Raw genomic sequence first — 21,245 nt, forward strand, 5'->3', positions numbered from 1 at the left:
TTCCTCCCCCTGGTGTTTCAGTACGAGCTGAGGAGAGTCGTAAAGCCAGGCCTCAGAGCCCGGAAGGACTGACTTGTTTAGTTACAGTCCCACCTGTGGTGGGAGGAGTAATGCAACGCCAGAGGAATAATGTTTTTTGAGTTAATAATAAAAAAAATATAAAGGGTGGTGCCTCTATGTGTGTGTTTGTGGGACGGGGGTCTCCGGGTACACCCTCTCCAAATGTCCAAAGATATTTTAATGATAATATGTTAAATTTCACCATGTAAATCTATTTGTGCCAACCACAAAAATACACAAAAATTTAGAAATGTGAAAGAAAATACAGTAAGTCAAAATTTTTGTAAAAATGTTCAAGTCAATCTTTAAGAAATCAAGTCAAAAAGTATTTCTTTCTAAATAACAATTACTACATCTACTATTTAATAAAGGTCAAAATCGTGATAAATTGTACTGGCATGGTCAAAAACAAACAAATATGCCATTAAATGCGCCAAAAATGTGATATGAATGTTTATATTAAAGCAGTTACAGTAGTGCAGTGGTTAGCACTACAGCCTCACAGCACGAGCGTACAGTGGTTCAAACCTGCCAGCCAGCTGTGTCGGGTTTGGACGCTCTGTATGGGCTGCATGGGCTTCCTCCCACAGTCCACAGACATGCATCTCATGCCAACTAGTGATTCTAAATTAAGAGTAGGTGTGAGTGTGCATGATTGTTGGTCATTCTGCAGACCAGCAACCACGTGACAGCTGAGATAGAATCTCAGTTAGCATTAATTCACCTGTTAGTGACATTAACATTTCATTTTTACTTGTATTAATTTATTTAAAACGTAGATTTAGTCATTTTTATATTTTTGAGGCTTTTAATAGAAGCAGATTTATTTAATGGGTATTCTTTACTTCTTTATTTAGTTTTTTATTTATTCGTGTTTAATTATGGCAGTTTCAGGCTTCCACAGCTGTAAGACCAAATGTATCCTTATGAAGTCAAAATATTTCCTACTATAGCTCATGATGGCAGGAAATCTGTAAGAAAAAGTGAGGAAAATGTGTGCTCTAAGTATTTCCACCGTTAATTAAATATACAAACCACAGACATCAGCAGCAGTAGGACGTCAAACCTCGTTTCTCTTGGTCCCCAAGTAGCCACATTGTATATACTTTAGATTAACGATATCTGTGTAATTATTTTATTCTGCAGCTTAAAGCAGTTTTTCAGCCTCCCCTGTAGGAAGCTGATGAATACAAAAATTAGTTTTAACCAAGAAGACCAGATCTCTGTGTTCGTTTCTGAAGAATGGGCCACTGGCTCAGTTAAATTTGATTCAGGATACGTAGACTTAGAAGTGGGTTTAATAGCAGCCACGATTAGAGCTCATTGCAAGGAAATCAGCGCGCATTTATAGTTAAAGAAAAACACATTAAGAGGAAAATTAATTTACATTATTTGAATCTCACCTCAGTGTGAGTCAATGACACATCTTTAATATCATCTGTATCTATAGGATCCTTTTCAGAGGGCTTCGTTTCTTTCTCTCGCACTTAGACACGAGCTTTTGTGTGCATGGATTCAACAGCTAGAAAGACGCGAGTACACACTATGTCTCAAAGCCTGACACTTCTGAGACTGAGATATAAACCAATAAAAAATGCATGATTAAGAGTGAAAAGGCAGACCTTCTGGTACAGAGCTAAATAAAGTAAATATATAATGTGAAGACAGTGTGAAGACAGTAAAATGGTGTCAAAGTCAAAGGTGGGAGTAATTTCATCCTCTTTTCAAACGCTTTTAACAAACGCAGATAGACAGGGAGGCAGGTAGCACAGTGTGAAGGTGCATGGATTCATTCATGTATGCATGCATGCGCACATATATATGCAGGACCTGTGTGGAGGTGAGAAAACAAAAGGCAGCCTGCTACATTTTAAAGAAACTTTCAGGGGGGACACACACAGATCACCCGAGGCTCTTATCTCAGCAGCACCTCTGGGCTCTCGGTGCGACAGCTTTAATGTGTCCAAATGAATGGCTGCCACTATTCTTTTGCTGGATCGAGCTTTAAGAGACAGACACCTTGGGAGAGGAGCGGGCAATCACATTCACGCAAGTGTTTTCTTTAATGGCTCGGGCTATTTTCCATCTATTTTCTGCACTTAGATCAGCTGAAATCCCAGTTTCTGAAAGGGATGATGCTGACTATTAAATACGGCTGAAAGAGTGCCATTTCCTTTGACACGCAACAAGGTTTTTATAGACCTGGGTTAAACGGCATTTGAAAAATGCTTTTCTTTGTTTTTCTTTAGCTGGAAATGCAAGATTTAATGTTCGTTTACGATATAATCCTGACCCTCGGATTCCCTCAAGAAAATAAAACAAACACAAGCAACTGCTGTCGGATAGAGAGCTGACAGCTAAAGTTTTTATTTAAAATTTTCAAGGCAAGTCAGGCAGTGCTGGTTTGTTGTAAGACATCAAGGAGGCAGTGCATTTAAATACCGAAAGATGTAAAGATAAAATGGATTCTTTTAAAGTCAAACATGCGTAGTTTGCTCAATCATCTTTGGTCTATTGTCATATAAACCTGCAGTATCATAATAACAATAATAATAATAATAATAATAGCAACCAGCATGTCCTCCTCTCACAGCTGTCAGGCTTGGTGACTGATGAACAGTGCTGATGCTCTGATGCGAGAGTCTCTCTTCTCTCGGTTCTGCTTCAGCCTCCGGAGCACAGGGGCGCTGCCGCTCTCACCTGCCCAGGGAGCGTCGCCTGCCACTGGAACACACGGCAAACCTGGTTGGACATCTGCACAGAGATCACCGCATATTCATTTTAGGCACGAGTCTGAAAATGGGAGCTAAAGGGTGGGCTAAAACAACTGAAAGCAGGTAGAGAATAAAGAGGTTTTCTCTGATTAGGAAATATAGGTAAGTCAGAGGGAGCGAAATGGCTCTCGGCCTGAAAGGGAGCCAGTTATTTCTCCCTTTTGTGTCTGTATCTTTCCCTTTTAACAGTGAATTTGCATAACTTCTTTCCTTTTTTAAAAATAAGTGGATGAAGATCATTAGAAGTATTAATGCAAACAAATACTAAAAGCTGGCATCTAGAATTTCTCTCTTTTTTTTAAACTAATGAAAAACATCTAAAAGCATATGTCCTGGTTACATCCTGGTAGGCACTTTGCATTTGTAACTAACCTCCTGGTTGTAAGCCACCGACCACTCACATCTGCCCTAGACTCATGTGGTATTTGCGCTAACACTTTGAGTTTAATGAAACGTGTCACGTGCATTTATTTTTGGACGACTAAGTTATAATCATGAGAGCCATCAATACTACAGAAGGGCTGGCTCGCATACGTCTTCAACCCAGCAGCACAGAAGATCTTTAACCAATCAGCGTCACCTATTCAGTACCCTACCACATCTGAAATGTAGCCACAGTGAAGTTGACTTTTGACCTTTTTAGTTTTGTCACAAGCCGCTAGCGACATGGAGACAAGCGCAAAGGTGTCCTTAGATCTTGGTGCCAAGACGCCACCCACAGCAATCAGGAGACAAATGTCACTCCCAGCTTGTCATTTATGCACAGAAACCCTTCTTTATTAAACATTTAAATGCAGTGGGTGTGTTATTTTTGATGTGCATTGAACACACACATGCATTATTTTTCACTGTGCAGGGTTTATGATTTAATGGGTATATTTCCAACGCTAAGATAAACAGCAAGTGAAAGCAAACCTAAACAGATGGTAAGAAATGGCTCACTGATGATCTGCAACACTGTCACTCCCACTTCCTCGCAGGTCTTGACCTATCAAACAGAACCCACTGCATTTCTCTGACATCATCAGCTTCAGACAAAACGGCAGGATCCGATGTCTTGAGATGAGAGCAGGTTGATATAAATGGTAACATCTTCATCGTTCTACACTATCAGACATTTCTGTGAAATTGTGTCTAGTTGGTAAATGAAGTCTCCATGTAAAGTCCAAAGCTGTTTTGTGAGGTCAGAGTAACGCTGACCTTCCGCCACCAAGTTCCACTCATCTTTGAGTCAAAGTGAATGTTTGTGCCCAATCTGACAGCATTTATGAGATATCAGAGTGGGACATATGGAAGGCAAATTAAACTGGCCTCTTTGAGCAGGGAAACAAATGCATCATATTTATATACAATAGACACAATTAACAAACAACAACAGTAAGACCGATCCACTTAACCCTTATAGTTCAGGTTAATGCGCCCCATTTTAATATATGACAAATATTTGAACAAAATCCAGATTGGAGACTCTGGTCTCCCCAACCTTATGTTTGAAATACCTGGCATAGAAATTATATGTGGTGCACATAAGCAACAGAGGACACACAGAAGTCACAGAATCAGAACTGGTGGCATGGTGGTGGAGTGGTTAGCACTGTCGCCTCACAGCAAGAAGACTGGTGTGTTTATCCTTGGTCGGGCTTTTCTGTGTGGAGCTTGCATGTTAAACCCATTGAAGCAGGTTTTCTCTGGAGACTAAGGCTTCCTCACACACTCCAAAGACTTGTTGGGTTAAATGGCGATCTAAATTGGTCTAAATGTGAGGTAAATAAAGAGCCTCAAGTGCACACAGTTAAAGTGTGACTTGTAGTTAAAAGACCTTTGAGTGTTCGGTAAGGCTAAAAAAGTGTATTCATCTGTTTGTGCTCGTGCCTTGCACCTGAAAGCACAAATAATGTAAGAAAACAATCTAATAAACAAATTAGAATCAATTTATTGTGATCTCATTGTAATTTAAGCTGATTAAAGAGTTCTAGAAGGTCATAAGATTATAAAGGCACCTGAGCTGTCATTTTGCTGAGTGTGGGAACACATGCACAAAACCCAGCATTCGTTTTGGCAGCTATGTTTTCATGTTTTAGATAGAACAAAATCGGATATTGTGTGATAATAGATGCTTTTTTTCCAAAAACAAGTGTTGTAAAATCACTCTCTGTTCTTTGAAGCCTTAATTAAGCATGAATCATTCATGTATCAATGGCAGACAGGCCATTTATAATTAGCCAGCGTCACACTGTGAAGGTACAGGTATAGTATATGGTTAAGAAAACACCATGCTTGTCAGCGTACCCTGTGGTTGATTTGAGGGTGGTGGTTCCTGATTGTCTCCCATTGCTCTCCTCCTCCTCTGGAGCACCATCAGGAGCTCTGCTTCGCCCACATTTCGGCCAGTTCCCCTCCTGGATGGCACTCTGCGGATGTGCTGACGCTTCATGTTGTCCTGATGTATTAAATAGTTAAAGATGGATCAAACACAGCAGATCAAGCCATGCATCGCTCACGGCTGTAAGGTTTTTTTTTTTCTTTTGCAACACAGATGTGACTTTCAGCCCACAGTGAAATTTGATTTTATAGTTATTACCAGCATTCCTTTCAACTCCAGGATGGCTGACTTTCTGTTGTCACTTTTCTGGTCCTGTAAGAAAAGTGTGGATTGCAAAAAAACAAATATCTGTCACTGACACAGATCACAGCTATGTTATAACAGAAAATGAAGAACGGCGGGATAACTGACCTTCCAGGAACTGTCGTCCTCCTGTGGGAAGAAGTTAGATGGTTATGAGACAGAGTTTATATTTATTTCTGCAGGCTATGCTTTTTTATCAGTTTCTTTGGAAAACACTCATATATCAAATGTCAATTCACAGTGCGATTTTTCTACCTGTATTCTCTTCATAGGTCTCAGGACGATGCCTTTCTTTATTCTCTCCATCATTTCATCCACTGCTCTTGCCTTCATGTCCAACAAGGGAGCTGCTTCTTAAGTAATGAAAATGAATATTGGTGCTGAGATTGCTTTCTTAGTCTTCTATGACAGTTTTTTTTAAATCAGTGTGGTGTATTGTCCCTATTTTGACAACTTCCACTATTTAGGTATAACATTATGACCGCCTGCCTAATATTCTCCTTTTGATGCCAAAACAGTCCTGACCCATCAAGGCAGGGCCTCCACTAGACCCTGTAGCTGTGTTAGCAACAGATCTCACAAGTCCTGTAAAAAGTGATTTGAGGCCCCCATGGACTTGTTTGTCCAGCACATCCCACAGATGCCCGATTGGATTGACATCTAAGGAATTTGGAGGCCAAGTCAACACCTCAAACTCGTTGTTGTGCTCCTCAAACCGTTCCTGGATCATTTTTGCTTTGTGGCAGGACAGATTATCCTGTTGAAAGTGGTCACAGCCATCAGGGAGTTCTGTTAACATGAAAGGGTGAACATGGTCTGCAACAATGCTTAGGTAGGTGGTACATTTCAAAGTAACATTCACATAGATGACAGGACCTGAGGTCTTCCAGCAGAACATTGCCCAGTGCATCACACTGCTTCCGCCAACTTGCTTTCTTCCCATAGTGCATCCTGGTGCCTGGTGTTCCCCAGGTAACTGATGCACACAACTGGCCATCCATGTGATGTGAAAGAAAATGTGATTTCTCAAATCAGGCCACTTTCTTTCATTGCTCCATGCTCCAGTTCTGATGCTCACATGCCCATTGTTGGTACTTTCAGAGGTGGACATGGGTCAGCATGGACACCCTGACTGGTCTGTGGCTTTGCGGACCATACTCAACAAATTGTGATGCTCTCTTTCTATCAGAACATTTTCAGCAATTTGAGCTACAGTAGCTCGTCTGTTTAGACCACACAGGTCAGCCTTCGCTCAATGTGAATCAATGAGCCTTGGCCATCCATGAGCCCGTCACCGCATCACCGCTGTTCCTTGGACAGCTTTTGATAGACACTGACCACGGGAGTCTCTGAACACCCCACGAGAGCTGCAATTTTAGAGATGTTGTGACCCAGTCATCTAGCCATCACAGTGAGTCAAAATCACTCAAATCCATACGCTTGCCCATTTTTTCTGCTTCTAGCATCAACTTTCATGGTAAAATGTTCACTTGCACCCAAATATTTCCCACCTACTAACAGGTGTCATGATGAAGACATAATCTGTGCTATTTACTGCACTGTCAGGGGTCTGTGTATATTTGCGTGTTTTGTATGTTTGTTCCATCAAATGTTTTATGCAAAGAAGAGATGCTGTAGAATTACTGCCTGAAAAAATTAAGATGCTTTCCAGGAACACAGGACATATATCAAGATGAGGGATCTCGTCGATAATCTAAGATTAAAGCAGAGTCCCTGTTAAATCTCAGTGCTTCATGCTGAAGGTTATGTTGCGTGTGGTTAGACGTACTGTTTAAATCATCAGCAGCCTTGGCACCATGTTTCTTCCTGCTCTTCAGGAAATCCTTAAAGCTAGCGGGAGGCAGAGAAAGGGATTATGTCTCTGAAATCAGTCGACCATTGAGTTTTACATATGGACATTTAATATTAAAACATCATCCTCACCAGCATAATCACAACCAACTTAACTCAGCTGATGTGCATTCAATATCTGAAACCATCCTGTGAAACTTAGACTTGTATTCTTAGTAGTAGACGAAGCTATGGCTTATGTTTTTCATACTTGGTAACAGTAGTGGGAGGCGGAGGAGGTGGAGGAGGCGGAGGAGGGAGAGGAGACAGTGGAACGAAGTCAGGAATGGCTTTCTCTCCTGGTTCATCACTTTTATCATCGCTGTTGAGTGTCTGTTGTAACTCTTTCACTAAAAAGAAAGAGAATAGAGAATGGGAAATAACAAAAGCTGATATGGATGAGCTGATTAAAAGTCTCTTTAATGCACCGGTGCTCAAACTGATGAGGCTGGAAGCGAATCACTGGTTGCACATCCGTTTGAAGGTGATGACCTCCAATCACTGCTTCAAGAGAACCTGAATATTTCTAAGACATCAGAAGACTTTTCTAAAATGTATTCCATGTCATGTACAGTTATTTTGTTGTGATAAGGTCGTATCTTCAGGCACAAGGGAGTACCTTCTTCCTGGAGCCGGGCGACCAAGCTGTTAGCGTCAGATAGCTGAGTTTCTAAAGTCTTCCTCTCCTCCTCGCTCTTCTCCAGCTGCTCTCTCAGGTTCTGCAGCTCAGAGAGGGCACTGCTCTCTTCCACAGCACTCTGGCTCTGTTTTAACTGATCACAGGAGAGCAGAGGCATGATGAAGATATCAGTTATTTCCACTATGTTCTGTTATCGTGACACTCTCAGTGATCACGTTTACCCACCCGGTCCTGGTAGTAGAGTTGTATGTCACACAGGGCTGTGCTAAGTTGGGATATCTGTTGCAGTGCCTGCTCCAGCTGCACCTGCATTTTCAGGTCTGTCTCTGAGGCCTGGGCCGCCTTCTGCTCCAGGATCATCTGATGGGGGGGGGGGGAGAAACAAATGGAGCTTTGACAATTTCAACACATATTTGGATTCTTTGTTTCTAAGAAAATGGAAAAGAAATACATCACTGACAATGAACCATAATTAGAGGAAAGATGAAGTGAGATCTAAAGGACTGGTTGCTGATTGTCTCCCAGCAGGTGGTTGTCAAACCAGCATTTGACTGAACAATGACTTTGAAGCTTTGTTACGTATTACTCATCGGCTTCACTGAAGAGTAGCGGCAATGCGAACAGGATTATTTTCTGTGAGACAAAGCATCATTGTTCTCGCATTGTGACAAAAAAAAATGTCAGACTTTGCCTTGAATCGTTTGGAAAATGTGCTTCTTTCTTCTCTGCTGTGGAAAATGAATACACCAGCTGTGCTTAATCATTGCTGTGTAGATCTCCTCAATCAGCAGAGTGCTCTTTTGCACAGGCGTTTGTGACATGTGTTAATGTTGTGCTAGTTGTGCACACAGTTATATAGGCAAAATGCTGGGTTTGAGCAGATTTGATTAGTTTTCGAACCAATAAGGGAGGCGCAGTTAGCACTGTTGTCTCACAGCAAGAGGCTTCTTGGTTTGAACCTTCTGAATGGCTGGAGCTTTCGTGTATTCAAACATTTTCCATGTGCCAGTTGTTTTTCTGGTTTCCTCTCGTCTCCAGCAATATGAGCATTAGGTTAACTGGTGATTGCAAATTGGCTGCAGGTGTGTCTCTCTGTGTTGACCATGTGACAAACCAGCAGCCTGGTCAGGGTGAGCTGGGCCCCTGTGATCCTCAAGCTCCTCTATCACTAACTTGGATAAGTGGTTAAGAGAAGTAATGCACATGTGTAGCCAAAAGAAGTGCAGAATGATCATGCATCGCAATACTGCAAATGTTACTATTGATCTGATACCAAGTAAATACAAAGCCAGGATTGCTGATACCAATACCGATAACAGTACCGTAAAGACAGCTTATGTAGGACAGAGCAGTTTGTCATGATTTTTGAGCTGGATGCTAATTCTGAACGCATATTTATGACCACTAAATTTTCCACAACAATTAGCACAATTGTGTCGTGCTGGTATCGATCGAATACCAATACCAACATTGGTATCGGTGCTATCGATATTTGGATCGAGGAGCTCGCCTCTAATGCACACAGACTGTTGAATTAGACACAGGAAGGATCAGTCATTCAGAGAGAAGACAGAGACAGGAAATCAAGGCACGGGAGACGCGCAAGGAAAAGCAGTTGCCAAAGTAAAACAGGAAGTGGAAGCATGTAGGACAAAGAAAGGCAGGAAACAAAACATGATCAACGGGAAAAGAACAACAATGACATCAAAACCGAGATGTCATTACATTACATTACATGACCCCCATGTCATTTCCTGACATGGGGGTCCACAGCTGAGCAGCTGCTGTTGATATCATCTGTAGGTGGCACAGTACTTTGTCCACATAGTCTTGTAATGTGTTCCCCAACCAAAACACTGTGACACAAAAAAAAAAAAAAAAAAAAAAAAAAAAGCTGACCACACCTAAAGAAGTATCCTGACAGAGATAATTATAACCTTAGAGATGGTCTGGTGTGGTGGTGATGGTTAATTTAAATGACACAAATAGCCAGATCCAAAATAAAACCAGCTAAGAAAACCTGCTACGTGTTATTTTGTGTGTAACTGCCCCTAATACCCTTTAATTCCCCTCAAAACAATACAAGGGACGTGACCTCGGTGCACTCTGCTTATAATGGGCGTCTCTCTGATAGATTTTCTAGATTTTTTTTTTGAGAGCAGGTCCGTGATCAGAGAACAGGAAGTGTAAGAAAATGAGGTTTTCATTTCTGTGTTTTTACTATCGGGACTGATAGTAAACTGAAGCAGCAGCTTGGTGTCAGAGCATGCAGCACGAGGCTCCGCGCTGCAAATTACACCGCTTCAATCTGTGGGCTCCCTTTAGCAGAGACCAATTTTCGCACAGCAATTAGCACAATTATTTCATACATACAAACACACACACACACCCCGAGCACACACACTGCAACACAAAGGAACAAAGAAGCACACACAGAAAAAAAAAAGCTCCAAATCGTTTCCTGTTTGAGGCCCCCGCATCATTATACCACCGTGCATCACACAGGAGAGGTGTGAATGGTTGTTGTTTTCAAAACACATGAAAACAGACAAATAGTGGTGCACACAAGAGGCATTCAGCGCAGGGGGGTCTTTTACCATGAATTGAGAGTAAAGGGGCTGAATTGTGTGGAGAGTCGGGGGTCCTTTTCACAGGTAAGGACCCCTGTGAGGAAGCCCATTGTGCGCCTGTCCAGTAAATGGAGGAGGCTGCGCACAAAAGCGACAATTGCTATATGCTCGGCAAAACATAAAGGTGTCAGGCGAAGACAGGTTGTGCTTAAAGACCACTATTCTCCTTCGGCGGCAGTGATGACCACTAATTATGGTGCAGGGAGGGGCTAAATGGGAAGAGAGACAGCTTTTTTTTTTTGGAAAGAAAAGCCCTTCATTATGGGAGCAGCTGGGACTGCAACAACTGTGCTGTGTGTGTGTGTTTGTGTGTATTCTGCTTGGGTATGTGTGTGTGTTTTTTAAGTGAATTGATGTTTTTCGTCAATGTGTACAAGTGCGTGTGTGCTTTTGTCTTGTCTCTTCATAGAGGCGACACACATTTGACCAAAGTGTCGTCGGTGTGAGAAACGTTGAATGGAGACCTCTTGTGCTGTCCCGCCACATCAGCTGCGGTGCGACAGCAGAAACGTGTGTGTGTGTGTGTGTGCATCCCCCTCCCTCCCCTTTCACTGGAGTGTCCGTCCGTTCCCCACACCCGCCCGAAGGTCAGCGCTAACACTCCTTGTCCCGTTCCTGTGGCACGACCTGTCACCCTCAGTATATATAGGTGTGATGACATATATGACAAAATGTTTTGTCCAGTGCTGAAAACACACACACACACACAAACACACACACACACACACAAATACACGCACGCGCTCGCACCTGGGTGGCTAAGACTTCAGCGTGTTGCCGGAGGCCCTGCTCCAGCTCCAGCTTCTGAGACATTTCTGTGAACTCATCGGTGACAAGCTGGGACACTGGGTGTGCACACGAGGGGGAGGGGGAGACACACAAAATAAATATTAATGACGAATTTATGATGCTTTTGATTTAGAAGCAAGCAGACTCCTGATTGCATAATGGTTTAGGGTGAATGTCATTTATGAATTAAAAATACACAATGTACCAAATATGGCTCAGATATGTCTATAAGATGGAAAAAAATTGCATAACTAGAGAAAAGTGGTGTGTGTGTGTGTGTGTGTGTGTGTGTGTGTGTGTGTGTGTGTGTGTGTGTGTTGGTTTGTGTGTAATTTCAGTGACATGCTCCTTTAATTGCACTCAAAAGCTGGACTGTTGTTACACTGAAAAATTAATGAACCACAAAAATGAATAATCTCAAGTCTGTTGATTCATGAAAGGATTTTTTAAGTGAATCAATAATGAAAGTAATCTTCAGTCTTCAGTCTCATCTCAGGACTTACCTCGTTTGAGTTTATTTACAGTCTTGCTTTGTTTGTTCAGTTTCCTCAGAATGGCCTCCTTCTCTGCAACCTCCAGAGCAAGCTACACACACACACACACACACACACACACACACACACACAGAAAACACGAACTTCAACATTATGACATGTTATAGTCTTATGGTTTGATGATTTACATTTGTTTTATTGTAACAAAGAAGCAGCTGTAAGGTTCGCTTTCACAAAGCAGCCAGTCCCTTTGACTGTACATGAAAGATGGATGTCACTCGCTGGTTTGCAAAGTCTTGTTTTAAAGCATTGAGCTTTTTGAAACTGGACTCGATGAGCGAGGGCGGATCTGACCAACAGTTCTGAGTGCTGGGAGAGACTGCAGGTGTCACCACTCATTACAGCGTCATGCAAACCTTATTTTAAAGTTTCTCCAAAGAATCTGATTCATACTGTTTCAACATCTCCTTCTGAATCATCTTTGAGCTCCTGTGTGTGGTAAAAACTGTCAGAATCATGTCTTCAACCCGGCCACAGCAAAAGCACCAGGAGATAAAAATCAAAAAAGTGCACGACAAGCTCACACCAGCAGATTGCAACGGCCACAACGGGTGATATAAAAGGCTGTTTATTGACCTCCTGAACACTAATTGGAACCATAATTTGCTAAATGGACAACATGTATTATTCAATAAGACTTTAAACAAATGATTGAGACCATAGAGTGAAAAAGAGTTTACTCAGGGTCGGGGTAAAGGGAGCCACAGGCCATTTCCCCATTAATTCCATTACATTTCATTTTATAGCTAGATGAGTCGGCCCCTGCTGGCTATTAGAAAGAATGTAGCTTTAAGGCATCTTTACATACTGTGTTTGGTAGGATTCTTTAAGACAGGGGTGGGGGGTCTTGCAGGTTTTAGATGTGTCCTTGATCCAACACAGCTGATTTAAATGGCTAAATGACCTCCTCAACATATCTTGAAGTTCTCCAGAGGCCTGGGAATGAACTAATCATTTGAGTCAGGTGTGTTTGCCCAGGGTGAGATCTAAAACCTGCAGGACACTGGCCCTCGAGGCCTGGAGTTCCCCATCCCTGCTTTAAGTGCTCAGACTCCACAAATATAAAAACACTGTCTACATTACCTGCTCTCTGAGCTGCGTCTGCTCACTGGTCAGATCCTCCACTTGTTGCTCCAGTTTAAGCTTCTCAGCCAGCAGACCGTCAACAGACGCCTGCAGCTCTGACACACATGACAGGAACAAAAAACAAAACAAAGCAAATAACAAGATTTCATTTTCTATTTTTTCCCATTCTAATTTCAAAATAGCTGTTTTCATATCATGGGTAGTGCCAGCTAACCTGTGATCTTGGCTTGACTCTCAAGCAGCAGCATCTCCTCGCTGCTGCTCCCTCCGGCACCATCCACCTTGTCACCATCCACCTCGTCACCATCCACCTCGTCACCATTAACCGCAGGGTCAAAGGTCACATCAGGCAGGTTTTCAGGTAGTTCAGCGATGAGTGGCATCAACATCTGGCTCTTTCTCTTCAGGACTTTGTTCTCTTTGGTCACCTGGGGAAAAACCAGATCAAATAGAGATCTGATGATTCAGGTGCTGAAGAAAAGGAAAGGAAAGGAAAAAGAGTCCAGTAGTTAACAGACATACTTTGAGAGCCAGTGCCTCAGCGCTCTCCCTGCAGGAGCGCTCTATCTGGAACTGGATCTCCAGCACGTTGATCTCTTTCAGGAGCTGATTGGAAGCTGATAAAGAGCACAGTGGTCAGTCACGAGCTCTTCATATAAGCATACTGAAGAGGATACAATCATTCAGAAAACACACAAAACAAACACATTCATGACAATTTCCTGTGCGAAAGCTCCTCATTTGTTTGTCCCACAGTCCTGTCATTTAAAAAACATGTAAACAACGTTGATATTTGAAGTGAAGAGTCTCACCTTCCTCCAACTCCGACAGCCTGTGATTGGCTTCGTCCCTCTGCTTCTCCAGGATGTGCCACTGGCAATCAAATGTCAACCAGCAAAACGGAAGAAAGAGATCAATCAAGCAACGGCAAATTGACGCAGCTGATTTTCATTCACATTTTATTCCATTATCAGACAGCTGAGGCGCCAAATTACGTTTCAACGTAATCACGTTTATGCGCTTTTTAGACCATTTTGATTTGGCAATTTTGTTTAATTTTTGTGTCATTTCATTTTTATCCTTTCTCTATAATAGCAGGCTCTTGGCACACGGGGAAGATTTCTAAACCAGAGTCAGTCAAATTTTTCCCTTCCATCAAGCTAGCAGTACACCAGCCTGAGCAGGGCTCAGCGATCCCTCCTGTGAAAGGTGTCAGTCACATCAGTACCTGAAGGTCTTCCTCATCTTCGGAGGAGAAAGCACACTCTTCATCCGAGTCTGCGGGCAAAAACATGACACTTTATATTGTGAAATGGCACCTGAAAAAAAAGACACTGGCAGACGACCAAAGATCAGAATGAATAGAAGAGAAACTCCATGAGGTTGTTGTGCTCTGCGAGGAATACGGGAAGTGGAAATCACATGAGGAACCTTTAGAGGTTTTCGCTTTCCGTGGCCTGTGACTCACTGAAGTTTCCCATTGTTACTTCACTTTGTCCTACAGACTAAGGAGTCAGCAGTGTTGAAATCAAAGAAAGAATCCTCTTTCTTGCTGAGCGTCAGATCAGAATAGTCATTCCTGTTGCAGCACATTACCTATGAAACCAAAACTACTACACTGCTTGTGCAGGTTAAACAACACGTGTAGCAGCACCTCCAAAAGTCACAGATTAATCCCTCATATGTCTTTTGTTTAAGCTGTTTAAAAACTGAGGCGTAAGAAACTCACTGCCAGAGAGGCCGGCTCCAAAAGCAAGTCATTACCAACAGACCCTCACATTAAAATGCTGAGTTTTAAAGCAGAAAAAATGTTCCTCATTTCTGTACGACTTCATGACAGCTGTGCGGGGGTCAAAAAAGATTTAGTTGCAATGAGATCAAAAGTGAAATTTTAGCATTATTTTATTTTACACAGTCGAATTTAGCTGGTAACAAAAGCTGTTGTAAACAATCAAACACAAAAAATGTGCATCAACTAGAAAACCTACACAATGAACATCCTCGCAATGTAAAATTTTTTTATTTTTCTGACGTTTTAAACGCTGAAACTTTTATTTAGCTCCTTCAGCACCTCTTTAGGGCCAGATTATTGAGTCTTACCTGCAGCCGCAGTGTCCTCATCCTCATCTTGTACCCACATCCTGCAATGCTTTCAACTTTTCGCTCTTTAGTAAACAAAAAAAAGAGCTACACGTTCCAGCACACACACAAAAACACAACTTTCTCCTGAACAGCTTTATTATGAAAGAAGCAGAAGGGAATTTCAGCTTAAACCCTCCCCCACTTCCAGGATTCGAAAAAGAGGAACCTTCCCCTGGCGTACGGCCGAAAGCTTCTTACTAATCACAAGACCACGTCTCCAGAGTTTATGAAAAGGATGAGATTATATCTTAATGCAAATAATGATGCTGGATATTACAGATAACACCCCCACCCCTCCCTTTTTGTTTCATATAATATAAAGGGGGAAAATCCATGCATGTGGTCTTTAAGGGAGGACACTGTCTCTCTGCTGCACGATCAACGTCACTCAAGGAGCTGAGGCAAAGGCAAAGCTGCTTTCACTCCTCCATCAGCATCTGCACTCAGAGTTCATGACCTCTGAGGCATCAGACATCTGCCACAGGAGCCACGTTTCTGCGTAATAATTCAGGAGATGACAACGATGGGTGGGAGCATGATGGTGATGCTGATGACACGTATTTCTCTACTGTGAATCATACAGAAACTTCTCATTTCTGAACCCTCACTCCTCTTTTATTCAGTCTTTATTAATTCCATAATTACAGCTATTATTGTTGGAAGAGAGTCAAATAATGCTCCAAGAAGCCAGCTTGTGAAATAAATTAGCAAAGTGTCCACTGGCTTCTTTATTTTATGTCAATTAAAATCAGAAAGTAGTTTCTCTTTAAATCCCTCGACACGCTGGCATTCATCATTTCCAGCACAAACACTGGGACAATGATTATTTTCAATAATTCCTGATGAAAGCAGGATGCTAATCAAAGGATCTCATTGAAATGCTTTTCAATCACTTTCGGTGCGCATATGCAGCTCAAGTACAGAGATCTGCTGTGGTTCACTGCAGAGGGACATCCTTGTCGTCTCTCTCTCAGTGTGTTGCTCTCTTTACAGGCACCACCTGAGCACCAAGCCCTCCTCCAGCCTGTCACCCTGACCTTTACTAATGATTTTTCACCATGCTAATAAAGGTGAAATTGTCACTTAAGATTAGCCGTTGTCTGGTGTTTCTCACAGTGTGCATCAGTGTCAGAAAACCTCATTAAAAACCAGAATATTTAATCTTCTGATTAAATAGAGACAGATTAGAAAACCAGCAGGTTTTATTTTTCATCCAAAGAGACTAAACAAGGATGGCTTTGGGTCTCACTCAACCTTTGGTCCTGATATTACTCATGTTTCTTTGTTTTACTTTTTCTGTCATTTGTCAAACATACGAGGAAAAGTTGTTACAAAAAATGTGCAGGACAGTTTTAGACATAAAAAGCTGAATCCTGTGATTTGGTGAAATGCTCCTTTACTAGTTTACTAATCAACATGTAATGATTATTTATTATAGCAGGTTATTTTAGTTCATATTATCTAATAGAATAAAGCTGGGTTGAAAGCATGACCAACAACGACTTCAAGCATTTAAAACTATCTTCTGGGAGTCGACGTTCGTATAATTTAAAACGACCCAACTGGCAACTCTGGTCTGATCTCCTAAACACTCAAATTTTAACCAAGAAATTCAACACAGTGTCATCATGAGCAGATAAAAGTGTTTTCACAGGAACTGTAACGCCTGCTGTGAGCATCCCCATGTAAAGACAATAAACGACAACATAACAAAATACACATGTAAGAATATCCCTCAATAACTTAATATACAGTTATTAAGATTTTATATTATAAAATACAAAAAAAAGAAAGTAATGGCATTATACAATAAATATTTTTAGGAGTACTTTGTAAATAAATAAGAATATTTTAACCAGATTTTCAGGCCCAACGCATCTGAATACTTTATATTTGCAAGTCCGAATTTTTAGACTGAAGCATAATAATAATAATAATAATAATAATAATAATAATAATAATAGGGGTCCACAATTTTCCCATCAAACAGTTTATGAATGCAGCATTTTTTATTATTTATGTCAGTTATTATGCTCTTTGTTCACTGAATGTCTTTATTTATTTAGTTATTTATTCATTTATCCTCGTTGACAGTCGTATTTTTATATTTCTGCTATATTAAACCTTTTCATTCTTTCACTGGGGTAAAGTCACAGTGCTTCATGCTGTCAGCTGTGTTTCCCAGCCTGCATGTGTGCAAGAGCTGGAAAGTTTTCTATTTTAGGTTCGAGCTACTGGTTACTGGCCAGAGCTGTGAAAGGCCGCTCAGGTTTCCTCTTAACAAATCCAATAAACAGGTTATCACTTAAAATCAATCGGACTTGATTCTCACAGAGCGAAGTTATAGCAGCACCTGCGTTTTGAGAGTGTTGACGGATGACACTTGATGCCACCCCGTGAACAGCTGACTAAAACGCGACATTTTTAACCCTGAACACGGCGGCGTGTTAACTAACAGATTCTAACCAACCCCGAGGAGAGCAAGCTGTTCGTGCTGCTTGTGAAAAGTTACTGTCAGAAGTGGGATTCGAACCCACGCCTCCAGGGGAGACTGCGACCTGAACGCAGCGCCTTAGACCGCTCGGCCATCCTGACTTAGGTGATAGCGCAAGTTTTAGAAACGGAACAGTGCATATATGATGATGGGACTTTCCCACGATTCTGCCTGTAGCGCATTTAGATAAAAGACAATGAAAGCGTCAACAGAGCCGCTCCTGTGAAGATAAGGAAGCGAAAGTTCAAGTTGCTGCTCGTTTACCACGTGATAGACACGCTCGCTCTCAAACCTGCAGCCGTTTGACATTTACCTCGACGGTGTAATGTGACAGTGTAACTGCCGCTGCTTACACAGCAGAGGTGGGCAGATCGATAGCATCATACCTGCACCTTATTAGTTCTGGATCGATACTAAACTTATACTATCAATATTTATTTCAGTCCTTTAACATCAACATGTAGCCCACTGAACTGTGTTACAAAGATATACATTAATTTATTTGGAAATCAATAAAATGTACCTCAAATATCAATGTGTTTTATTGTTTTAAATAATTATTGTTGAAAGTAAAAATCACAGTGATTTAGAGCTCGTTAAAATGCGTTCAGAATATTTGCAAATAAATGATGATTCATCAAATAATGATATCAGTGATACTGGCCTGTACTGCTTCCAGCTCTGAAATATTCCAGCGCAATACACGTGGAGGTTGGATGCTGTAGTCTGCATCCAGCTGTGAGTTTGTGCTGTGTGTTCCAGCCAATCACAAAACAAAACTACAAAACTTTGAACAGAATACAGGAAATGAAGCCAACGGCTAGTTTAGAGGCTGATGTGAGTGGTGATTTAGACCTGACCACTTTCCTGTCATCCAAAAAATAGATAAATGATTCATTATTTCCCCACAGGAGTTCAACTCGTTTTGCAGAGAAGGTTTCGCATCACTGAGACCTTGGATGGTAATTCACATAGAATACCACTTGCAGTGGCCTGGTCAGGTCTTTTAGAAGCAAGGCAATAAAGTATTATATCTTGCATGAGATACTAAAAGGATTGAAAAAAAGACTGCATAAAGAGTATCTAAAGAACAAAGCAAGGAGTTGAACAGAGTGTCTACGCAGTAAAAATAGTATGCCCAATTTTAATGTAATTAAAGTGCTCGGTTTAATTAAAGAATGTGTCATATGCAGGTTGCACTCGGGTTAAAGAGGGCTATGCTCATTATTGCTTTATTCATAATTAATCAGGTAGGTTCCACTGAGCTCGAAAGGGAGACACTGCCACGGTGAAAGGCATGAAACAATAATAGAGATCCAATTAAAAAAGCAGCGTCTTACTAAAAATTTTAATTGCTCTTTAAAGCCGTTACGAGTCACCGGCTCTCTCTCACTCAGGGGATTAAAGTTTTTCTTCACGGAGGCAGAGATCATGGTGATTTTGCGAGTCTTTGTGAGCATCCTCTCCGTGATTGGCTGGGGCACCACACATGCCTGCCATCCTGAAAATCTCAGTCCTGGCAACACCGCCCTCATCTGCATCCGCTCCCATCGACTGTGCTGTTTGAAAAAGCAGAGGGTCCACGACGTTCACGTGGGTTAGGATACAACACCACACTGAGGTGATCACTGGGGGTTTAAACACCACTGATCTGATATAGGTGGGGGTGTGGAGGCTGTGATTATCTGCTGGTTTACATACATCATGTTTGTGCTTGAAAATGAGCTGAATCTGAGCAAAAGGGAAAGATTTTAAAAAAAAGGAAAGGGACACACACATTTACACAAATGCTCCCACTCACCTGCTCCAGCTCCGGGGCCCGCTCAGTACTAATGACAGCGTGATTGGATTATCCAGGCTTTTAGCAGTACCACGGCTGGAGATAAGAGGGAGAGATGCTAACCCACAAAAGGTCAGGCTGGGGTCAACAAGAGGTCAGCCGGGTTGTGACCTGTTGCGTTAGGACAAGGCTTTCGGCAGGAAGGCAGCAGAGGGAGGGAATGAAACATTTTAAGAGACAAATAGTAAGAAGGAAATGTTTTTTTGGGTTGCTTTTTTTTTTAGCAGAACAATGACAGATTAGATTTCTGGGAATTCAGAGAGGAGGATGCTCCGACCGCCGAAAGGGGAGAGGGAGCAAAGATGGAGTGTGTTTGCAGATGGGAGACGGGATGCGTTATGACAGAATAGCCTCACAGACACTGCTGGCCTCCTGGTGACTCCACTGTACTCGGCAAACACAAACAAACAAACAAACAGGGAAGCCGCCACCAGCTCCACCGACTCTCTCTGATGTGAGACTTCCCTTTTTTTCTTCTTCTTCTTCATCCTCGCTCACATTTTCTCCCATCCCTTTCATAAAAATCTGCGTGCAAACCATTACATTTGTGTCCAAACACACACACACACACACCATCACCTTCAGCAGAAGAACATAATTTTCTATGACCCTAAACTACCCTTTGACCATCTGGTAGGAGCCAGAAGGGATTAATGGGATATTAGGATTTGGGCCACGTGTACCACTTGATGTTATCATGGATTTGTGTGCATTCATGGAACTGTGCTATATAATCCGCTACTACACACTCAGAAAAATAAAGGTGCCAACTGGAACCAAAAGTGGTTCTTTAGACTGATGCCATAGAAGAACCTTTTTTGGTGCCACAAACAACCTTTCAAACAATGGTTCTTTGAAGAACCATTTCTTTCAGTGGTTCATTGAAGAACCTTTAAAGGTGCCCCAAAGAACCATCAAGAAATGGTTCTTTGGGGCACCTTTAATGGTTTTTCAAAGAACCTTTTTAAAAATGGTTCTTTAAAGAACCATTTTTAAAAAGCTCCTTCAAATGGTTCTTTAAAAGAACCATTTAAAGAACCTTTTTTGAGTGGTTCTTTAAAAAACCATTTTAAATCTTTCAAAATAAAATGCATCATAAATTGAATTTGAGTAGGGTAAAATAAATACGAGCACAGCATAGACATATATTAATGGTTTATTGTCATTTTGTAGTTACCAAAAGACAAAAAGGCATTTTAACCCTCAGCACAACATCACTACTAATACATGTCACATATTAGTGTTTTAAACAGTAATAATTAAATATATTGGCTATACTATAAATAAATATATATAAATACTATATCTACAGATAACACAACAAATAATACATGTATTGTTTAATTAATAAAACATCAGAAAGTGATAAAACACATTAGAAATAGCAATAGCTTCATAACAGACCAATAAATCAACACATTTTCATCAGCAGATGTTTGCATGTTCAGTAAAAATATTTCAACAACAAGTTTATGATTAAAATGATCAATGAACTTCAGCCTTACACTATGTAATGTACGTTTCATGTTGTACTCATGGTCCTTGGTTAGTCCAGTTTAGGATAATGTCTCTGACGTATGTTTCATATCAAATATATGTCATATCAAAACAAGCCCACACCTGCAGTTGTTTCAGTTTTTCACTGGTGTTTCCTGTCAGCTGGTCAACCTCTCAGGCGGACATCCATATCAGCCAACCAAACGACAAGTTCCTCCCTTTGTGCTTCAAATCCCTCTCACTCTGAGACAAGGAGCTGAAA

General features: G+C 41.4%; 1 protein-coding gene and 1 non-coding gene across 2 annotated transcripts; both read right to left on the bottom strand.

The window, feature by feature from the left end:
- Window positions 1–2,656: 2,656 nt before the first annotated feature.
- shtn2 (shootin 2) lies at window positions 2,657–15,170 on the bottom strand. The gene is made up of 17 exons (XM_085350785.1): window positions 15,111–15,170; window positions 14,239–14,288; window positions 13,823–13,883; window positions 13,533–13,627; window positions 13,225–13,438; window positions 13,008–13,105; window positions 11,874–11,955; window positions 11,332–11,426; window positions 8,177–8,311; window positions 7,931–8,084; window positions 7,523–7,661; window positions 7,250–7,311; window positions 5,716–5,813; window positions 5,569–5,589; window positions 5,416–5,469; window positions 5,124–5,274; window positions 2,657–2,814 (listed from the first exon to the last, which is right to left on the bottom strand). The coding sequence occupies exons 1-17, from the start codon at window positions 15,148–15,150 to the stop codon at window positions 2,657–2,659; spliced, it is 1,707 nt and encodes a 568-aa protein (XP_085206911.1). The 5' UTR covers window positions 15,151–15,170.
- Window positions 15,171–17,664: 2,494 nt separating this feature from the next.
- Window positions 17,665–17,747, bottom strand: trnal-cag (transfer RNA leucine (anticodon CAG)). The gene has a single exon. It is a non-coding gene; the product is annotated as a tRNA-Leu (tRNA).
- Between the last annotated feature and the right edge of the window lie 3,498 nt (window positions 17,748–21,245).

This window comes from Diplotaxodon limnothrissa, linkage group LG3, assembly GCF_057381915.1.
Source record: "Diplotaxodon limnothrissa isolate DT_005_m linkage group LG3, D_limnothrissa_male_GT1.1, whole genome shotgun sequence".
Taxonomy (NCBI): domain Eukaryota; kingdom Metazoa; phylum Chordata; class Actinopteri; order Cichliformes; family Cichlidae; genus Diplotaxodon; species Diplotaxodon limnothrissa.